The sequence below is a fragment of the Oncorhynchus keta genome, chromosome 30 (assembly GCF_023373465.1).
Source record: "Oncorhynchus keta strain PuntledgeMale-10-30-2019 chromosome 30, Oket_V2, whole genome shotgun sequence".
NCBI classification, from domain to species: Eukaryota; Metazoa; Chordata; class Actinopteri; order Salmoniformes; family Salmonidae; genus Oncorhynchus; species Oncorhynchus keta.
In genome coordinates, this window is record NC_068450.1 from 20,298,974 (window position 1) to 20,322,089 (window position 23,116).

General features: G+C 41.8%; 1 protein-coding gene across 1 annotated transcript; it reads left to right on the forward strand.

The window, feature by feature from the left end:
- The first annotated feature begins 1,518 nt into the window (after nucleotides 1-1,518).
- Nucleotides 1,519-22,908, forward strand: LOC118363276 (cathepsin F-like). Its single transcript, XM_035743966.2, has 13 exons — nucleotides 1,519-2,004; nucleotides 4,891-5,001; nucleotides 5,789-5,870; nucleotides 7,334-7,398; nucleotides 7,509-7,590; nucleotides 7,703-7,816; nucleotides 8,555-8,703; nucleotides 10,583-10,679; nucleotides 10,789-10,989; nucleotides 15,099-15,163; nucleotides 15,293-15,383; nucleotides 15,486-15,544; nucleotides 21,463-22,908. The coding sequence occupies exons 1-13, from the start codon at nucleotides 1,771-1,773 to the stop codon at nucleotides 21,535-21,537; spliced, it is 1,425 nt and encodes a 474-aa protein (XP_035599859.1). The 5' UTR covers nucleotides 1,519-1,770; the 3' UTR covers nucleotides 21,538-22,908.
- The last annotated feature ends 208 nt before the right edge of the window (nucleotides 22,909-23,116 follow it).

The window sequence follows — 23,116 nt, forward strand, 5'->3', positions numbered from 1 at the left end:
GGTAGAGAGGCTATATACAGTCGAGAGGCTATATACAGTAGTGAGGCTATATATGGTAGCGAGGCTATATACAGTAGAGAAGCTATATACGGTAGCGAGGCTATATATGGTAGAGAGGCTATATACAGTCGAGTGGCTATATACAGTAGTGAGGCTATATACGGTAGCGAGGCTATATACAGTAGAGAGGATATATATGGTAGCGAGGCTATATACAGTAGAGAGGCTATATACGGTAGCGAGGCTATATACAGTAGAGAGGCTATATACGGTAGCGAGGCTATATACTGTAGAGAGGCTATATACGGTAGCGAGGCTACATACAGACACCGGTTAGTCAGGCTGAATACTTATTTTCCACCATAATTTGCAAATAAATTCATTAAAAATCCTACAATGTGATTTTCTGTTTTTTTTTTCTAATTTTGTCTGTCATAGTTGAAGTGTACCTATGATGAAAATGACAGGCCTCTCTCATCTTTTTAAGTGGGAGAACTTGCACAATTGGTGGCTGACTAAATACTTTTTTTGCCCCACTGTATATATTTAAAGCATATGTATATATATATAAACATCTTTACTTAAATGGATGAGAAATTTAAAAAAAATCTAAATTAATATTTTATCTTCAAAATCTAAGGCCTGTAATTTGCAAAATAACCCATAATTAAACAAGAGGTAAACAAGAATACAGGCAGTTAACTGGCAAAACAGAACACTAAACTGATATCAGTATCACCCATACCAGCACAAGTTATTTCTCCTTTATCTGCATAAGGAATAGTTCATCACAGACTTCAGAGGTGTTGAGTAATATTTTGGATGTTGAAATATTTCAAAATTTGGCACCAAGTCTGAGCCAGTCTCTTCACAATAGGATATTACACAATTTATTGTCTCTGGAATGGATGTCAATTCAAATATTATATTTATTAATATATATTTTTATTTTTTTTTTTTTTTGTCCCTTAGTTTACCAGGTAAATTGACTGAGAACACGTTCTCATTTACAGCAACGACCTGGGGAATAGTTACAGGGGAGAGGAGGGGGGATGAATGAGCCAATTGCAAACTGGGGATGATTAGTGACAGTGATGGTTTGAGGGCCAGAATGGGAATTTAGCCAGGACACCGGGGTTAACATGCCTACTCTTACAATAAGTGCCATGGAATATTTAGTGACCCCAGAGAGTCAGGACACCCGTTTAACGTCCCATCCGAAAGACTGCAATCTACACTGCCCTGGGGCATTGGGATATTTTTTTAGACCAGAGGAAAGGGTGCTTCCTACTGGCTCTCCAACACCACTTCCAGCAGCATCTGGTCTCCCATCCAGGGACTGATCAGAACCAACCCTATTTAGCTTCAGAAGCAAGGCAGCAGTAGGATGCAGAGGGTGGTAATATGCATATTTCCAGTCCCTGTAGCTCCGCGCACCATTGTTCCGTCGTCGTTTCAGACAACAATGGCCGTGTTTCAGAGCATCAAAACGATTGCAGGCTACTGCCGACTGACTGATCTACAAATCACCCGTCAATGATTACTAACTATTGTTGATCGGTCTGTCAGTCAGAATTTACCCATGATACATTGCGGGTTTGATCCTCTCGAACACGCCATTGTAACCATTGTGTAACCATTTCTATTTGGGGGCGGTCTTCTGATTTGTTGTGGCATTGATAAGTAACTAGTAAAACAAAAATCCAATTTTATAATCTCACCGTCCACCCTCGGTTGGAGTTTTACTGCTCTACAAACAGACGGGTCAACATGGACGTCGGATTTCGCCACCCTGTTCTTCTTTGCCTAATCCTAGCGGTTTTGGGCTCGGTTCTGGCCGATTTGGATGGCCCTTTGATGGGGGCACCCGGGTCTGCCGTCCGTTTGTCGGAAAATGACCCAGGTCTGAAGAAGGCACTGAAGTTTGCAGAAGAGCGCTATAACATGGGGTCCAATGCGATGCACGTTCGCAGAGTTAGCAAGATCCTCTCTGCCAGTAAACAGGTAGACTACAGTCTTGTGAAAATTAATATTTGTTTATTGTAATCTCATAATTTGTGCTATGTAAATAATGACATGTTATTAGCCTACAATTAAGTTTATGTCCATTGTGATTGTAGGCCATAATATGTGGCGAATAGGCCATCACAGATTTCAGTTCGTTAGATAATATCGCCGCTTACGTCAGAGCGCACCAACCTGTGCTCGTGCATCTGAACTGCATGACATATGTGTAACTCCGCTTAATTTGTTCTACTGCAGCCCAACCAAGCACTCTTAATATTTAACTATGCTTTCAGTGAAGTTTTCCACATGGTTAGCTAAGCCTATTCATACTGCCTAATGAACAGTGGCGACCCGTCATTCAGGGCAGGTGGGGCCTAGCTCCACATTTTTTTGTGGCTTTGGCATGCATTCCACCACCAAGATTTACATGCTAAAATCACCACTGCTAATGACTATAGCCTGTAAGGCCTCTCTATATCCACATGGCATTTTATGTCCACAGGAATAATGCCAGTGTCCTATGACTCCTATCCACTGGCGAGTTTTAGCATGTCAATCTTGGCATGGCAAAAATAAATACATGTGGGATGCATGCCAGCAAAGCCACAACACTAAACAATACATTCATTGTACTATAACGGTGACAAACCGTGCCCACAAACAGGCTATCAGCTCAGTCTTGTCTGGCAGCGAAACAATTCATTCAGCCTCATTTACTGACTTTAAAAAACATTGTTGACTTGCTTAAACAAATGTGCTTTCTACAGATAATTGAGATGTACAAACAATGGCATAAGGGGATAACAAGCAGATAAGAGGCAATTTGTAATTTCAATGAAGTCATTAATGAGCGAGCAAGGACGGACGTAGTCAATATAAATATTTGATCTGCACTTTTGAAATGTACAGCGACAGAATTCAGAACATGGGCCGTTCTTAGTGTTCTGCCTTTACACCAAGTCAGAACCGTAGGATAAACAAAGGGTCTTACAATATTCGATGATTACATTTCTCTAAAACAGGTTATAGGCTACATGTGCACCACCAGTTCAGAACAGTACATGAAATTAAGAGGAAAAAATAGACCGAATTATTAGGGTGAGGCACATGGGCTACTAGCAGCTTAATACACAACATACACTTAGTATTACTTTCTTAGCTACAGTATACATATCTCTCTGGCATATTACATAATTTGTGCAGCAGCATACAAGACATTTTTGGACTCTCCTAGTTGTGGCGTGTTGGTCCTTTTGTGGGCAAATTTAGTCTGGCATTCTCTGCATTCTCTGGGGGGGGGCATTCTCTGTCAGTGATCTTCAGGTCGTAGCTCTAGAAAGAGGCCAGAGTTCCCGATTTACAATTCAGAGTTGGATGAAAGTTCAAAACATATTTTCCCAGTCGTACTCGTTTTTCCCAATTCCCAGTTGTCTTGAACTCAACTAAAGTCAGATTTTGCAGTTCCGAGCTAAGTTGTTTTGAGCATGGCATGGTTCATTGACAGCATGGCCAATGTTGAAAATGTATCATTTTAAACTAAGAAAAGACACCCTTAATCTTAGACTTGGGACAACACAGCTACTCCACTGAACAGCAGGCTAATGATTGCATTGCAATGCTTGCAGTTAGCCAGTGATTCCTTCCAAACCACTCATTGTTGATTTCAAACTTGTTGTGTAATATTTATGGCCGATAAGCACCGATACGTTTTATCTATAATTTCTCTTTATTATTTATCTTCATATGACAAGGATTGAAAAGTATTTGCCAGTAGATTGTCGACTTGATTCATGATGATGACTGCGAGCTAAGATTTTGAAAGTATGATGATCAGTCCAATCAAAGCTACTGTAGCTATAACGTGATTTTATTTTTTCTGTGACCAATGACCTTGAGCCTTCTTGGATGGGCACTTCTAATGTATGGCAGCATCCAAGGGGCTTGAATTTCCGACCTCTACCCTTAGACTTGGCGGTGACGCAGTGTCCCCATGAGTGACTGAACACTGAGCCAATCACGGCGCAACGTTCCGTATTTTCTGCTGGCTTGCGCCACCGCCACAGAAAGCACGGAGCAAGGCTGAAACACCTGCATTTTGGACCTCCCTTACTCAAGAAAACAAAAAAAAATCCATGTTTGTATGCGGCTTTATTAACTCAATGATATATATTTTTTACATTGTTTGCAAAATGATGTGACATGCCAAAAAGCATTTATATTTTATTTATTTATTTTATAAACGTGGGGCTCAACTAATCAAACTACATTTTGCAGTAGTTTGGTGGTAGTTAAGGTAGTGCTTTCAAGTAGTTAACTACTTTTTTGCCATGTAGCTAACTACTTGAACTACACACTACTCTTTTTGCAAAGATAAAATAAAATATGGGTGAAGTAGGCAAGAATTTTCTTGCTTTTTCAGAATCAGATCTGCCAAATGATCACTTGAAACAGTTTGTGTTTAATATGCTGTTACACATTCTGTTAACATGTGATCTGTTCTTGCAATTTGTAGTCTGACATTTCAGATTTACATATGATAATTTATCACGAAGTAGTTTGGATGTAATGAACTACTTTTCCAGGGTCATTTTAGTTCAGTAAACTATGTTTCTTAATGGTACCTTTTTAGTTTAGCTTAACGTCTTTCAGTGTGAAGTAATTGGTAGCGTGATAAACTTTTCAGAGTAACTTCCCCAACACTGGTCTCAACAAACCTATTGTCTCAGCCAGACAAGCTAACTAAGAGACATGTAATTTCCAGCATAGTGACGTCAGAGCTAAATGGTATGCTAAATGGTATGCTAGATGGCAAAACAAAAACCGCAGAGTTGATGTTTCTTTATTCAAAGAGGCCACCTTCACTGTGTTTTTCCTGCCTTGTAGCAGGTGAAGGGTATCCGATACAGCATCACGGTGGAACTAAGTAACACCCAGTGTAAAAAGGCTGCCAGACTGAGGATCTGTGACTTCTACCCAGAGGAACACAACCTGAAGGTGAGGCCAGTATGTGTGTGTGTGTTTGTGTTTCTGTTTTAGGATGATAACGGTGTGGGTTGTTGGAGAGAGAGAGGGTTCCAGAGAAAGTACAGCTAAACTAATATCAGAGGCCTCCTCATCAACTCAAATAAAAACCCAATGTTTTGCAATGGTGAACATTGGCAGTACCTAAACCACTCATTAAAAATAAACTGGCAACACTGAAGAGTGCCCAGTATCAAGGCCATTGTGTGTGTATCAGGGTCTACTGTAGGTTATTATAAACGTCTGTTCAGCTCTCCCTTCCACTAGTCATGTGACCAAGATAAATAACTTCTCATGACTTGGATTTGACACAGTGTTACTGCAGCTATGTGCACAAGCAGACCGCTACCGTTCCCTCTTTATTCCACCTGCTGTATTTGTTTTCATGACTTAGCAGAAACTTAATCAGAAATGTCTCCAAGGTCAAGGGAACGAAGTGTTTGTGTTGTTCACTCCTGTGCTTCACTTCTGTATAGGTTCAGAAATGGACTGTTGTTGACAGAGGAAATGAGTTGTTATTGTTAACATTACACTACATATCCTCTGTATGTGGCCTATGTGCTGTACCATTCCCCTGTTATTAAACAGCTCATTTAATTTGACGTGATTCATTTAAACAGGCATTTCCCTAAATTGCACATAACAATACATTATGTTTTAATATACTGTCTATAAAGAAGTCATGAACACAGTAGCCCAATAAAATAAACACAGGTTATCTCACTAACCATGTTCTCTCCGCTGATGTGTTCTCTGTCAGACAGAGGTATGTGTGTTTGAGGTCTGGGACATTCCCTGGGAGAGCAAGTCCACCCTTCTCAAACAGAAGTGCCAGCCAGCAGGTTAGTGTCATTGGTTCAACTGTGGAACTAAAGTTACCTTTGTGCATTTATTTGTTTCGGGATTGTTTGTACAGTGCCTTGCGAAAGTATTCGCCCCCCTTGAACTTTGCGACCTTTTGCCACATTTCAGGCTTCAAACATAAAGATATAAAACTGTATTTTTTTGTGAATAATCAACAACAAGTGGGACACAATCATGAAGTGGAACGACATTTATTGGATATTTCAAACTTTTTTAACAAATCAAAAACTGAAAAATTGGGCGTGCAAAATTATTCAGCCCCTTTACTTTCAGTGCAGCAAACTCTCTCCAGAAGTTCAGTGAGGATCTCTGAATGATCCAATGTTGACCTAAATGACTAATGATGATAAATACAATCCACCTGTGTGTAATCAAGTCTCTGTATAAATGCACCTGCACTGTGATAGTCTCAGAGGTCCGTTAAAAGCGCAGAGAGCATCATGAAGAACAAGGAACACACCAGGCAGGTCCGAGATACTGTTGTGAAGAAGTTTAAAGCCGGATTTGGATACAAAAAGATTTCCCAAGCTTTAAACATCCCAAGGAGCACTGTGCAAGCGATAATATTGAAATGGAAGGAATATCAGACCACTGCTACTCAGATGAAACCAAAATTGAACTTTTTGGCAACAATGCAAAATGTTATGTTTGGCGTAAAAGCAACACAGCTCATCACCCTGAACACCATATCCCCACTGTCAAACATGGTGGTGGCAGCATCATGGTTTGGGCCTGCTTTTCTTCAGCAGGGACAGGGAAGATGGTTAAAATTGATGGGAAGATGGATGGAGCCAAATACAGGACCATTCTGGAAGAAAACCTGATGGAGTCTACAAAAGACCTGAGACTGGGACGGAGATTTGTCTTCCAACAAGACAATGATCCAAAACATAAAGCAAAATCTACAATGGAATGGTTAAAAAATAAACATATCCAGGTGTTAGAATGGCCAAGTCAAAGTCCAGACCTGAATCCAATCGAGAATCTGTGGAAAGAACTGAAAACTGCTGTTCACAAATGCTCTCCATCCAACCTCACTGAGCTCGAGCTGTTTTGCAAGGCGTAATGGGAAAGAATTTCAGTCTCTCGATGTGCAAAACTGATAGAGACATACCCCAAGCGACTTACAGCTGTAATCGCAGCAAAAGGTGGCGCTACAAAGTATTAACTTAAGGGGGCTGAATAATTTTGCACGCCCAATTTTTCAGTTTTTGATTTGTTAAAAAAGTTTGAAATATCCAATAAATGTCGTTCCACTTCATGATTGTGTCCCACTTGTTGTTGATTCTTCACAAAAAAATACAGTTTTATATCTTTATGTTTTGAAGCCTGAAATGTGGCAAAAGGTCGCAAAGTTCAAGGGGGCCAAATACTTTCGCAAGGCACTGTATAAATACTCATAGCTACATCCTAATTGTTTTTCATGATCATTGGTTTCCAGTTGATCCCAAACCAGTTGAGACCAACAAAGTTGAATTTCTGCCCGTCTCCACCAAACCAGTTGAGGTAATAGAAAACATAGCGTTTGTGGTATGTGTGTTTTTGAGTTTCTCTTTTATTCTGTATGTGTATATATTTAATTTACTTGTGAATAATCAACATGTCTTTTGTGACAGGAGTCAGTGGATTCTGTGGAGCTTCTGGGTCAGTTCAAAGAGTTCATGGTCAGATACAATAGGACTTACAGCAGCCAAGAGGGTGAGAGAGAAATGTCAATCCATCATTTTACACAATACCATCCATCTACCTCCACAGATGAGACGGTAAAACATCTAAACATAACATTTTTGTCTGACCTTTGCTGCTACAGAAGCTGACCGGCGGCTGCGTGTCTTCCATGAGAACTTGAAGACTGCCGAGAAGCTCCAGTCTCTGGACCAGGGCACAGCCGAGTATGGGGTCACCAAGTTCAGCGACCTCACAGGTGTGTGTGTGCAGATTAACAAGCCTGAAGCAATTCCAGAACAACCACTGAGTGTGCTGGAGAGCTCACCATCTGCCCTCTCTGGAGCAACAACACTTCCTGTGTGTGATTCTGTGACAGTTTAAAACATGTTCCCTTGCAAAGAGAGCTAATCTCTTGAGTAATTTCTCTTCTACGTAGTTGATTTAGAGCTCTGCATAGGAATGGATTTTAATCCCGAGCCCTACCCATGCCTGTGACGCTCAGGCCCCACCCTACCAATGGCCTGATTACTTCTGCCAAATTTAAGCCCCGGCTCAAAACCCCAAATCAGAAATAACCTCCTCCGTTAGTAAATCCATGAGCTGCTCCTCTGTCTGTCACTCACTCCCTGCATGCAGCTTGTTCTGCATGCACTCTGAGTGTCTCCTGACTTGTATTTGACGAGGTTGAAACACCTCTGACACCATGTTTGATCTTAGTCGGATATGACTACTGCAGCAGAGCATGAGCAAATGGCTCAGCTTCAAAATGATAGCGATCAATTTATTGACACCCGATTCCTGACCGTACCCTAATTATTGATGAAAAAACAGACCCTACCCGGCCCTAACCCAATGTATAATGTTGGGGCCCGTCGGGTAGCAGAGCTCTACGCTAGTTCCACAAAGCTACAGTACAACTCCTCAGCTGTACACTGTGAATAATCCTTATCTCTTCATCCTCTCCTCCCTCTACCCTCTTTTTTTCTCCCTCCAGAGGAGGAGTTTAGGACTCTGTACCTGAACCCCCTGCTGAGCCAGCAGAACCTCCAGCAGTCCATGAAGCCTGCAGTAATGCCCCGCGGCCCCGCCCCGCCCAACTGGGACTGGAGAGAGCATGGAGCGGTCAGCCCCGTCAAGAACCAGGTAGGACCGGGTTTAGAGATGGTCTTACAGACTGGAGATGACTACAGGTACGACTGTAAATGTTTACAGTGGGGCAAAAAAGTATTTAGTCAGCCACCAATTGTGCAAGTTCACCCACTTAAAAAGATGAGAGGCATGTAATTTTCATCATAGGTACACTTCAACTATGACAGACAAAATGAGAAAAAAAAATCCAGAAAATCACATTGTAGGATTTTTAATGAATTTATTTGCAAATTATGGTGGAAAATAAGTATTTGGTCAATAACAAAAGTTGATCTCAATACATTTTTATATACCCTTTGTTGGCAATGACAGAGGTCAAACGTTTTCTGTAAGTCTTCACAAGGTTTTCACACACTGTTGCTGGTATTTTGGCCCATTCCTCCATGCAGATCTCCTCTAGAGTAGTGATGTTTTGGGGCAGTTGCTGGGCAACACAGACTTTCCCTCCAACTCCCTCCAAGGATTTTCTATGGGGTTGAGATCTGGAGACTGGCTAGGCCACTCCAGGACCTTGAAATGCTTCTTACGAAGCCACTCCTTCGTTGCCCGGGCAGTGTGTTTGGGATCATTGTCCTGCTGAAAGACCCAGCCACGTTTCGTCTTCAATGCCCTTGCTGATGGAAGGTTTTCACTCAAAATCTCACGATACATGGCCCCATTCATTCTTTCCTTTACACGGATCAGTCGTCCTGGTCCCTTTGCAGAAAAACAGCCCCAAAGCATGATGTTTCCACCCCCATGCTTCACAGTAGGTATGGTGTTCTTTGGCTGCAACTCAGCATTCTTTGTCCTCCAAACACGACGAGTTGAGTTTTTACCAAAAAGTTATATTTTGGTTTCATCTGACCATATGACATTCTCTCAATCTTCTTCTGGATCATCCAAATGCTCTCTAGCAAACTTCAGACGGGCCTGGACATGTACTGGCTTAAGCAGGGGGACACGTCTGGCACTGCAGGATATGAGTCCCTGGTGGCGTAGTGTGTTACTGATGGTAGGCTTTGTTACTTTGGTCCCAGCTCTCTGCAGGTCATTCACTAGGTCCCCCCGTGTGGTTCTGGGATTTTTGCTCACCGTTCTTGTGATCATTTTGACCCCATGGGGTGAGATCTTGCGTGGAGCCCCAGATCGAGGGAGATTATCAGTGGTCTTGTATGTCTTCCATTTCCTAATAATTGCCCCCACAGTTGATTTCTTCAAACCAAGCTGCTTACCTATTGCAGATTCAGTCTTCCCAGCCTGGTGCAGGTCTACAATCTTGTTTCTGGTGTCCTTTGACAGCTCTTTGGTCTTGACCATAGTGGAGTTTGGAGTGTGACTGTTTGATGTTGTGGACAGGTGTCTTTTATACTGATAATAAGTTCAAACAGGTCCCATTAATACAGGTAATGAGTGGAGGACAGAGGAGCCTCTTAAAGAAGAAGTTACAGGTCTGTGAGAGCCAGAAATCTTGCTTGTTTGTTGTTGACCAAATACTTATTTTCCACCATAATTTGAAAATAAATTCATTAAAAATCATACAATGTGATTTTCTGGATTTCTTTTCTCATTCTGTCTGTCATAGTTGAAGTGTACCTATGATGAAAATTACAGGCCTCATCTTTTTAAGTGGGAAAACTTGCACAATTGGTGGCTGAATAAGTACTTTTTTGCCCCACTGTATGTATGATTTGTATTTCTGATCGGGCAAATAACTTAAGGCTTTATATAGCATTCATAAAGTAGTTATGACTCTGCTTTGATGGTTCACTAAACATTTATAGGTACGCAAAAGTCATACTTTCATTCATACTGTAGATATGACATAATTAATGGAAAATGTGGAGGTAGGTAAGGCCTGTGTGTATGACTGAGTGTGTGGTTTGTATTGCAGGGCATGTGTGGTTCTTGCTGGGCATTCTCGGTGACAGGCAACATTGAGGGCCAGTGGTTTGTGAAAACTGGAAAACTAGTGTCTCTCTCTGAGCAAGGTAAGCACAAGCATTTGTAGGTATCATACACTTACCTGTACAACAGTACTGTTTCCCCTTTCTCCATAAGAGCCTTGAATTGATTGGTTCAATGTCCTGTCACCCACAGAGCTGGTGGACTGTGATACTGTGGACCAGGCCTGTGGGGGCGGGCTTCCATCAAATGCATATGACGCTATCGAGAAGCTGGGTGGTCTGGAGACAGAGACTGACTACAGCTACACCGGCAAGAAGCAGAGCTGTGACTTCACCACAGACAAAGTCACTGCCTACATCAACAGCTCTGTGGAGCTGTCCAAAGATGAGAACGGTGAGTGGGAGGAGAACAACACTTTGAAAAAAGTAGCGTGAGAGAGAGCCGAGTGGGTAGCGTACATGGAGAGAAAGACACAGATGATAGGTTGAAGGTTTAGATGAAGATTGAACAATGTGGTACAGATGATGGGTTGAACAATGTGGTACAGATGATGGGTTGAAGGTTTGGATGAAGATTGAACAATGTGGTACAGATGATAGGTTGAACAATGTGGTACAGATGATAGGTTGAACAATGTGGTACAGATGATGGGTTGAACAATGTGGTACAGATGATAGGTTGAACAATGTGGTACAGATGATAGGTTGAACAATGTGGTACAGATGATAGGTTGAACAATGTGGTACAGATGATGGGTTGAACAATGTGGTACAGATGATAGGTTGAACAATGCGGTACAGATGATAGGTTGAACAATGTGGTACAGATGATAGGTTGAACAATGTGGTGATAGGTTGAACAATGTGGTACAACGATAGGTTGAACAATGTGGTACAGGCGATAGGTTGAGCAATGTGGTACAGACGATAGGTTGAGCAATGTGGTACAGATGATAGGTTGAACAATGTGGTACAGACGATAGGTTGAACAATGTGGTACAGATGATGGGTTGAACAATGTGGTACAGACGATAGGTTGAACAATGTGGTACAGACGATAGGTTGAACAATGTGGTACAGACGATAGGTTGAACAATGTGGTACAGGCGATAGGTTGAACAATGTGGTGATGGGTTGAACAATGTGGTACAGATGATAGGTTGAACAATGATGTGGTACAGCGATAGGTTGAACAATGTGGTACAGACGATAGGTTGAACAATGTGGTGATAGGTTGAACAATGTGGTACAGATGATAGGTTGAACAATGTGGTACAGATGAGGTTGAACAAGGTACAGACGATAGGAACAATGTGGTACAGATGATAGGTTGAACAATGTGGTACAGGCGATGGGTTGAACAATGTGGTACAGATGATAGGTTGAACAATGTGGTACAGATGATAGGTTGAACAATGTGGTACAGATGATAGGTTGAAGGTTTGGATGAAGATTGAACAATGTGGTACAGATGATAGGTTGAAGGTTTGGATGAAGATTGAACAATGCGGTACAGATGATAGGTTGAACAATGTGGTACAGATGATAGGTTGAACAATGTGGTACAGATGATAGGTTGAACAATGTGGTACAGATGATAGGTTGAACAATGTGGTACAGATGATAGGTTGAACAATGTGGTACAGATGATAGGTTGAACAATGTGGTACAGATGATAGGTTGAACAATGCGGTACAGATGATAGGTTGAACAATGTGGTACAGATGATAGGTTGAACAATGTGGTACAGATGATAGGTTGAACAATGTGGTACAGATGATAGGTTGAACAATGCGGTACAGATGATAGGTTGAACAATGTGGTACAGATGATAGGTTGAACAATGTGGTACAGATGATAGGTTGAACAATGTGGTACAGATGATGGGTTGAACAATGTGGTACAGATGATAGGTTGAACAATGTGGTACAGATGATAGGTTGAACAATGTGGTACAGATGATAGGTTGAACAATGTGGTACAGATGATAGGTTGAACAATGTGGTACAGATGATAGGTTGAACAATGTGGTACAGATGATAGGTTGAACAATGTGGTACAGATGATGGGTTGAACAATGTGGTACAGATGATGGGTTGAACAATGTGGTACAGATGATGGGTTGAACAATGTGGTACAGATGATGGGTTGAACAATGTGGTACAGATGATGGGTTGAACAATGTGGTACAGATGATAGGTTGAACAATGTGGTACAGATGATAGGTTGAACAATGTGGTACAGATGATAGGTTGAAGGTTTGGATGAAGATTGAACAATGCGGTACAGATGATAGGTTGAACAATGTGGTACAGATGATGGGTTGAAGGTTTGGATGAACAATGCGGTACAGATGATGAACAATACAGATGATGGGTTGAACAATGTGGTACAGATGATGGGTTGAACAATGTGGTACAGATGATAGGTTGAACAATGTGGTACAGATGATGGGTTGAACAATGCGGTACAGATGATAGGTTGAAGGTTTGGATGTTGAACAATGTGGTACAGATGATAGGTTGAAGGTTTGGATGAAGATTGAAGGTTTGGATGAAGATTGAACAATGTGGTACAGATGATGGGTTGAACAATGTGGTACAGATGATAGGTTGAAGGTTTGGATGAAGATTGAACAATGCGGTACAGATGATAGGTTGAACAATGTGGTACAGATGATAGGTTGAACAATGCGGTACAGATGATAGGTTGAACAATGTGGTACAGATGATAGGTTGAACAATGTGGTACAGATGATGGGTTGAACAATGTGGTACAGATGATAGGTTGAAGGTTTGGATGAAGATTGAACAATGTGGTACAGATGATGGGTTGAACAATGTGGTACAGATGATAGGTTGAACAATGTGGTACAGATGATAGGTTGAACAATGTGGTACAGATGATAGGTTGAAGGTTTGGTACAGATGATAGGTTGAACAATGCGGTACAGATAATAGGTTGAACAATACAGATGATAGGTTGTACAGATGATAGGTTGAACAATGTGGTACAGATGATAGGTTGAACAATGCGGTACAGATGATAGGTTGAACAATGTGGTACAGATGATGAACAAGGTTGAACAATGATAGGGAACAATGTGGTACAGATGATAGGTTGAACAATGGTACAGATGATAGGTTGAACAATTGGTACAGATGATGGGTTGAACAATGGTACAGATGATGGGTTGAACAACAGTACAGATGATAGGTTGAACAATGTGGTACAGATGATGGGTTGAACAATGTGGTACAGAGATGTTGAAGGTTGATGAAGATTGAAGGTTTGGATGAAGATTGAAGGTTTGAATGAAGATTGGTACAGATGATAGGTTGAACAATGTGGTACAGATGATGGGTTGAACAATGCGGTACAGATGAGGTTGAAGGTTTGGATGAAGATTGAAGGTTTGGATGAAGATTGAAGGTTTGGATGAAGATTGAACAATGTGGTACAGATGATGGGTTGAACAATGTGGTACAGATGATGGGTTGAACAATGTGGTACAGATGATAGGTTGAAGGTTTGGATGAAGATTGAACAATGTGGTACAGATGATGGGTTGAACAATGTGGTACAGATGATAGGTTGAACAATGTGGTACAGATGATGGGTTGAACAATGTGGTACAGATGATAGGTTGAAGGTTTGGATGAAGATTGAAGGTTTGGATGAAGATTGAACAATGCGGTACAGATGATAGGTTGAACAATGTGGTACAGATGATAGGTTGAACAATGCGGTACAGATGATAGGTTGAAGGTTTGGATGAAGATGAGGTTTGGATGAAGATTGAAGGTTTGGATGAAGATTGAACAATGTGGTACAGATGATGGGTTGAACAATGTGGTACAGATGATGGGTTGAACAATGTGGTACAGATGATGGGTTGAACAATGTGGTACAGATGAAGGTTGAACAATGTGGTACAGATGATAGGTTGAACAATGTGGTACAGATGATGGGTTGAACAATGGTACAGATGATAGGTTGAACAATGTGGTACAGATGATAGGTTGAACAATGTGGTACAGATGATAGGTTGAAGGTTTGGATGAAGATTGAAGGTTTATGAAGATTGAACAATGTGGTACAGATGATGGGTTGAACAATGTGGTACAGATGATAGGTTGAACAATGTGGTACAGATGATAGGTTGAAGGTTTGGATGAAGATTGAAGGTTTGGATGAAGATTGAACAATGTGGTACAGATGATTGGTACAGATTGAACAATGTGGTACAGATGATAGGTTGAAGGTTTGGATGAAGATTGAAGGTTTGGATGAAGATTGAAGGTTTGGATGATTGAACAATGCGGTACAGATGATAGGTTGAAGGTTTGGATGAAGATTGAACAATGTGGTACAGATGATGGGTTGAACAATGTGGTACAGATGATAGGTTGAAGGTTTGGATGAAGATTGAACAATGCGGTACAGATGGAGGAGGGTTGGCTTCATGTGTTAATCTTGGTTTCCTTCCCTTTTTATGTTTAGAAATCGCTGCTTGGCTGGCTGAGAACGGACCAGTATCTGTGGCCCTGAACGCATTCGCAATGCAGGTAACAGACCTCACTGCTGTATGCTCCTTATTGACACTTAAATTAGCATCACTAAAACACAACTGAGCAATGAACTGACTAGTATCTATCTATCTAATCCCACCTGCTTTTCTCCTTGTTGCTCCTCAGTTCTACAGGAAGGGCGTGTCCCACCCTCTGAAGATATTCTGCAACCCCTGGATGATTGACCATGCAGTGCTGCTCGTGGGCTACGGAGAACGTGAGACTGACTACTTATTTACCTTACATTAGCCTAGCGTAATAACAACACTGATGAGTCAGAATGTGTGAGTCATGTGTATCTGGTTGTTTCTGTGTACAGGTCAAGGCAAGCCTTTCTGGGCCATCAAGAACAGCTGGGGAGAGGACTATGGAGAACAGGTAAGAGGAAGCTGTCACAGTGAATCTCTATGACAAGGAGTTATGTGGGGATTTGCAAACAGTGTATTTGTTTACAATGCATGCATAAAACCTACTCTTAGAAAAAAGGTGCTATCAAGAACCAAAAAGGGTTCTTCGGCTGTCCCCATAGGAGAACCCATTGGTTCTAGGTAAACCCCCCTTTGGTTCCAGGCAGAATCCTTTTGGTTCCAAATAGAACCATTTTGGGTTCCATTCCAAATCAAATGTTATTTGTCACATGCGCCGAAAATAACAGGCAGTGAAATGCCTACCGTAATTGCTGGACTATTAAGCGCACCTGAATATAAACCGCACCCACTGAATTATTTAAAAATATGTATTTTGTACATAAATAAGCTGCACATGTCTATAAGCCGCAGTTGCCTACCGGTACATTGAAACAAATGAACTTTACACAGCCTTTAAACGAAACACGGCTTGTATAACAAAAATAAATGGGCTTTAACGAAACACGGCTTGTAACAAAAATAAATAGGCTTTAACGAAACACGGCTTGTAAACAAAAAAAAATAGGCTTTAACGAAACACGGCTTGTAACAAAAATTAAACAATAGCCTACCAAGAAAGTCATTGGTCACTATCTTCCTCCTCCTGTGCACTGAAACCACTGAAGTCATCTCCTTCGGTGTCGGAGTTGAATAGCCTCAGAATTACTTCATCCGATGTTGGATCGCTGCCCTCTTCAACACGCAGCAGTCCAGCCTTTCGAAACCCGTTGATGATAGTGGATTTTTTGACAATGCTCCACGCTGTCAGCAGCTCTATTTCCTTTTCCAACAGCCAGATCGATCGCCTTCAACTTGAAAGCTGCATCATATGCATTTCTCCGTGTCTTTGCCATGATGAGGGTGACAAAATGACTACCGTAATCAGAATGATGGGAAGTTTGAGCGCGCTCGATTTACGTCACATTATGTGACGGTGCTCAGTTTTTTGGCGGCATGAATCTTGTGAAAGCGGGAAAAATCCATAAATTAGCCGCGTCATTGTATAAACTGCGACGTTCAACGCGTGGGAAAAAAGTAGCGGCTTATAGTTCGGAAATTACGGTACTCACAAGCCCTTAACCAACATTGCAGTTAAGAAAAATAAGTGTAACAAATAAAGAGCAGCAGTAAAATAACAATACAGGTGGTACCGGTACAGAGTCAATGTGCTGGGGCACCGGTGAGTTGAGGTAATATGTACATGTAGGTAGAGTTAAAGTGACTATGCAAAGATCATAAACAGAGAGTAGCAGCAGCGTAAAAGGGGGGGGACAATAAAAATAGTCTGGGTAGCCATTTGTAAAGCTGTTTAGGAGTCTTATGGCTTGGGGGTAGAAGATGTTAAGAAGTCTTTTGGACCTAGGCTTGGCGCTCCGGTACCGCTTGCCGTGCGGTAGCAGAGAGAACAATCTATGACTAGGGTGGCTGAAGTCTTTTTGACAATTTGTAGGGCTTTCTTCTGACACCGCCTGGTATAGAGGTCCTGGATGGCAGCTTGGCCCAAGTGATGTACTGGACCATATGCACTACCCTCTGTAGTGCCTTGCGGTCGGAGGTTGAGCAGTTTCCATACCAGGCATTGATGCAACAAGTCAGGATGCTCTCGATGGTGCAGCTGTAGAACTTTTTGAGGATCTCAGGACCCATACCAAATCTTTTCAGTATCCTGAGGAGGAATAGGCTTTGTCGTGGTGCCCTCTTTACGACACTCTTGGTGTGTTTGGGCTAGAGGTCGACCGATTATGATTTTAATGCCGATACCGATTATTGGAGGACCAAAAAAGCCGATACCGATTAATCGGCCGATTTTTAAATAGAATACAAAACAAATTTAAAACAAATATTTGTAATAATGACAATTACAACAATACTGAAAAAAAACACTTATTTTAACTTAATATAATACATCAATAAAATCAATTTAGCCTCAATGGGGGCATGCTCGGTCCTCCTCTTCCTGTAGTCCACAATCATCTCCTTTGTCTTGATCACATTGAGGGAGAGGTTGTTGTCCTGGAACCACACGGTCAGGTCTCTGATCTCCTCCCTATAGGCCGTCTCATCATTGGTGGTGATCAGGCCTACCATTGTTGTGTCTTCGGCAAACTTAATGATGGTGTTGGAGTCGTGCTTGGCCATGCAGTCATGGGTGAACAGGGAGTTCAGGAGGGGCCTACAGGAGGTGGCCCATCATGAAGTCCAGGATCCAGTTTCAGAGGGGGGTGTTTAGTCCCAGGGTCCTTAGCTTCGTGATGAGCTTTGAGGGCACTATGGTGTTAAACGCTGAGCTGTAGTCAATGAATAGCATTCTCACATAGGTGCTCCTTTTGTCCAGGTGGGAAAGGGCAATTGGAGTTTTTTTTTCTCTTGCTCACAGATTAAACTGAATAAATGCAACATTTTACATTACTAATAACTGCAAAAAACTATTTTAAAATACATAACGCATAATACGTGACAAATAAAATATTGAACAATTGTAAGCATTACAGGATATTTTTCATGATGGAAATTTTAAATATTAAAATGGTTTTAAAAATATAATTTTTGGGAGAACCATTTAAGAGCTAGAGTTATTATACAGTCTGATAGCAGTGGGTAGAGTGGTGGTTCGTACAGGCAGTAATACAGGACAGTTCTTGGCTGTTTCTCAGGAGCCTGGTGGTGCAGTTACCTCTTTTTGGAGGGAGCAGGTCATTCAGTGGATGGTCAAGTGTGCATGTCCTTCACCAGATGCACTGCAGCCTGCTCTTGCCTGCTCTGCAATATCGCAATAGAGATTGCATCATCTGTTGCTCTGTTGGGGCGGTATGCAAATTGGAGTGGGTCTAGGGTTTCTGGGATAATGGTGTTGATGTGAGCCATGACCAGCCTTTCAAAGCTACAGACATTACTGCTACGGGTTGGTAGTCATTTAGGCAGGTTACCTTAGTGTTCTTGGGCACAGGAACTATGGTGGTCTGCTTGAAACATGTTGGTATTAAAGACTCCGTCAGGGATAGGTTGAAAATGTCAGTGAAAACACTTGCCAGTTGGTCAGCGTATGCTCTGAGTACACGTCCTGGTAATCCGTCTGGCCCTGCGACCTTGTGAATGTTGACCCGTTTAAAGATCTTACTTACATCGACTACGGAGAGCGTGATCACACAGTTGTCCAGAACAGCTGATGCTCTCATGCATGTTTCAGTGTTACTTGCCTCAAAGTGAGCATAGAAGTAATTTAGCTTGTCTGGTAGGCTTGTTTCACTGGGCAGCTCGCGGCTGTGCTTCTCTTTGTAGTCTGTAGTAGTTTGCAAGCCCTGCCACATCCGACAAGCGTCGGCGCTAGTGTAGTACGACTCAATCTTAGTCCTCTATTTGATGTTTGATGGTTCGTCGGAGGGCATAGCTGGATTTCTTATAAGCTTCCATGTTAGAGTCCCGCTCCTTGAAAGCAGCTCAGTGCGATGTTGCCTGTAATCCTTGGCTCCTGGCTGGGGTATGTACGTACAGTCACTGTGGGGACGACGTCATAGATGCACTTAATGATGAAACCAGTGACTGATGTGCTGTCCTCCTGAATGCCATCGGAAGAATCCTGGAACCTATTCCAGTCTTTGCTAGTAAATCAGTCCTGTAGTTTAGCATCTGCTTCATCTGACCACTTTTTTTATTTTTTATTTACTGAATCATTGGTGCTTCCTGTTTTAGTTTTTGCTTGTAAGCAGGAATCGGGAGGATGGAATTGTGGTCTGATTTGCCAAATGGCGGGCGAGGGAGAGCTTTGTTTGTGTGTGTGTGTGTGGAGTAAAGGTGGTCTAGATTTATTATTATTTATTTTTTTTGCCCTCTGGTTGCACATTTAACATGCTGGTAGAAATTAGGTAAAACAGATTTAAGTTTCCCTGCATTAAAGTCCCCGGCCACTAGGTGCACCGCCTCTGGATTGAGCGTTTTCCTGTTTGTTTATGGCCATATACAGCTCATTGAGTGCGGTCTTAGTGCCAGCATTGGTTTGTGGTGGCAAATTGACAGATACGAAGAATATATAGATGAAAACTCTTGGTAAATGGTGTAGAGTATAGCTTATCATGAACCTTGAGACTTCCTTAGAATTTCGTGCACCAGCTGTTGTTTACGAATATACATAGACCACCACCCCTGGTCTTACCAGAGGCTGCTGTTCTATCATGCCGAAGAAGTGTTAAACCCGCCAGCGGTATGTTATTCATGTCGTCGTTCAGCCACAACTTGGTGAAACATAAGATATTACATTGTTTTATGGCCCGTTGGTAGGATATACAGTGAGTGAAAAAAGTATTTGATCCCCTGTTGATTTTGTACGTTTGCCCACTGACAAAGAAATGATCAGTCCATAATTTTGATGGTAGGTTTATTTGAACAGTGAGAGACAGAATAACAACAACAAAATCCAGAAAAACGCATGTCAAAAATGTTAGAAATTGATTTGCATTTTAATGAGGCAAATAAGTATTTGACCCCTCTGCAAAACATGACTTAGTACTTGGTGGCAAAACCCTTGTTGGCAATCAGAGGTCAGATGTTTCTTGTAGTTGGCCACCAGGTTTGCACACATCTCAGGAGGGATTTTGTCCCACTCCTCTTTGCAGATCTTCTCCAAGTCATTAAGATTTCGAGGCTGACGTTTGGCAACTCGAACCTTCAGCTCCCTCCACAGATTTTCTATGGGATTAAGGTCTGGAGACTGGCTAGGCCACTCCAGGACCTTAATGTGCTTCTTCTTGAGCCACTCCTTTGTTGCCTTGGCTGTGTCTTTTGGGTCATTGTCATGCTGTAATACCCATCCATGACCCATTTTCAATGCCCTGGCTGAGGGAAGGAGGTTCTCACCCAAGATTTGACGGTACATGGCCCCTTCCATCGTCCCCTTGATGCTGTGAAGTTGTCCTGTCCCCTTAGCAGAAAACACCCCCAAAGCATAATGTTTCCACCTCCATGTTTGATGGTGGGGATGGTGTTCTTGGGGTCATAGGCAGCATTCCTCCTCCTCCAAACACGGCGAGTTGACTTGATGCCAAAGAGATCCATTTTGGTCTCATCTGACCACAACACTTTCACCCAATTGTCCTCTGAATCATTCAGATGTTCATTGGCAAACTTCAGACAGACATGTATATGTGCTTTCTTGAGCAGGGGGACGTTGCAGGCGCTGCAGGATTTCAGTCCTTCACGGCGTAGTGTGTTACCAATTGTTTTCTTGGTGACTATGGTCCCAGCTGCCTTGAGATCATTGACAAGATCCTCCCGTGTAGTTCTGGGCTGATTCCTCACTATTCTCATTGCAACTCCACGAGCTGAGATCTTGCATGGAGCCACAGGCCGAGGGAGATTGACAGTTATTTTGTGTTTCTTCCATTTGCGAATAATCGCACCAACTGTTGTCACCTTCTCACCAAGCTGCTTGGCGATGGTCTTGTAGCCCATTCCAGCCTTGTGTAGGTCTAAAATCTTGTCCCTGACATCCTTGGAGAGCTCTTTGGTCTTGGCCATGGTGGAGAGTTTGAGTGTGCTCCTAATCTCAGTTTGTTACCTGTATAAAAGACACCTGGGAGTCAGAAATCTTTCTGATTGAGAGGGGGTCAAATACTTATTTCCCTCATTAAAATGCAAATCAATTTATACACTTTTTGACATGCGTTTTTCTAGATTGTTTTGTTGTTGTTCTCTCTCACTGTTCAAATAAACAGGAAGGATAATTTCTCCTTTTACTTGGATCTAAAATTGCTTCTATGGGGACAGCCGCCAAACCCTTTTGGAACCCTTTTTTCTGAGTGAAGTCAAGCCTGAACTCTTGGAACATATTGTGCAAATAGAAGTTTTGACGTGTATTTTTGTGTTCATGTCTTGTTGCCTGTTCCTTCCTTCTAGGGTTACTACTACCTGTACAGGGGATCCAGGCTCTGTGGGATCAACAAGATGTGCTCGTCTGCCATTGTGAACTAGGCGAGAACACACACACACATTTATTTCAATATATACACACACATACACACACACACACACACACACACACACACACATGACCGGAATAATAGTTGATGCCAATCTTTTCCTGGCACAGAAAACAAACCCAACACCCTCCCCCAAACATGTACACACACACCTACAAACTGACCAAACTGCAATGCTACTCACCCTGCCCCCATAATTGTGTAGTCAGAACACTGCACAGTGCACTGGAAGACCTGTTGACACCTTGAAATAGAAGAGGCAGTATTCATTCATACCTGACCTCATTCTTCTTTACCAAAACAAACCAGCTCCGATTAAGTTATAGTTTCAAGGTAGTACTGATCTTTTGTTGTGATTTTACTATAGGTTTTTACATTTTTAGCTAGACTGAACAAAAATATAAACAAAACATGCAACAATTAACAATTTTACTGAGTTCATCAGTTCAAGGAAATCATTCTATTGAAATAAATAAATTAGGCCCTAATCTATGGATTTCACATGACTGGGCATGGGCACACCCACTTGGGAATAGGTGGTCCTATGACCAAGTGGGAGGGCATAGGCACACTCACTTGGGAGCCAGGCCCACCCACTGGGTAGCAGTCAGCATGCCAATTGCACACTTGCTCAACACTTTAGACATCTGCAGCATTGTGTTGTGTGACAAAACAACACATTTTTTGTGGGTGTTTATTGTCCCCAGCACAAGGTGCACCTGTGTAATGGTCATTCTGTTTAATCAGCTTCTTGATATGCCACACCTGTCAGGTGGCTGGATTATCATGGCAGAGAGAAATGCTCACTAACAGGCATGTAAACAAATGTGTGCACTCAATTAGAGAAATAAGCTTTTTGTACGTATGGAACATTTCTGGGATCTTGTATTTCAGCTCATGAAAGATGGGACCAACACTACATGTTGCTTTTATTTTTGTTCAGTATAGAAGTCTTTTAGAATATTTTATTTAATTGTTGTGTTTTAGATGCCAGAATTTACCTCTGCCTATCTCTTTACAATAACAGAGTCTAAATGAGTTCAGTAATGCTTTTTGGTGTCTGTTATGTTCCCCTGAATGTGACCACTCTGCTGATGCTCTAGAATTAATGCTTGTGCATTTTTGCTAGTTTCCCCTCTGTTGTAACTTGTTCAGTGCAATACCATGTAATGTCAATCTCTCCCTTGTTTACCATTTACAACTTCACTGTACAACTAGTATTTAGAATGAGTGGGTTTGCATGGTTTCTGAGATTTACAAAGGATCATACATTGGCTGATGTGTAGCCTATTAACTGTGTTACATATTGCTGTGCTGTGTAACTAGACAAACTAAGGTTGAATAAAACATATTTTAGCCTTCATCTTTTGTGAGCTGTCATTTCTGACGTCAATATCTGTTGTCTGGCTCATTGGAGAAACACATACTATCTATTCACAGCAGCATTCGGTTCTTGAATGCTTCCCAGACAAGGAAAAGAATACAACTACAGACAGAAGGGTTAGTTATAAATATATTTGCTAGCTTTAACTCTTTGCTATAAGTCCCGTAGTGAAACTGGGGTAAGAGCT

Coding starts and splice junctions, on each gene's coding strand:
- LOC118363276 (XM_035743966.2), top strand. CDS start 1,771: ATGGACGTCGGATTTCGCCACCCTGTTCTTCTTTGCCTAATCCTAGCG. Junction 2,005..4,890: donor TCCTCTCTGCCAGTAAACAG/GTAGACTACAGT, acceptor CCTGCCTTGTAG/CAGGTGAAGGGTATCCGATA. Junction 7,591..7,702: donor GACTTACAGCAGCCAAGAGG/GTGAGAGAGAAA, acceptor TTGCTGCTACAG/AAGCTGACCGGCGGCTGCGT.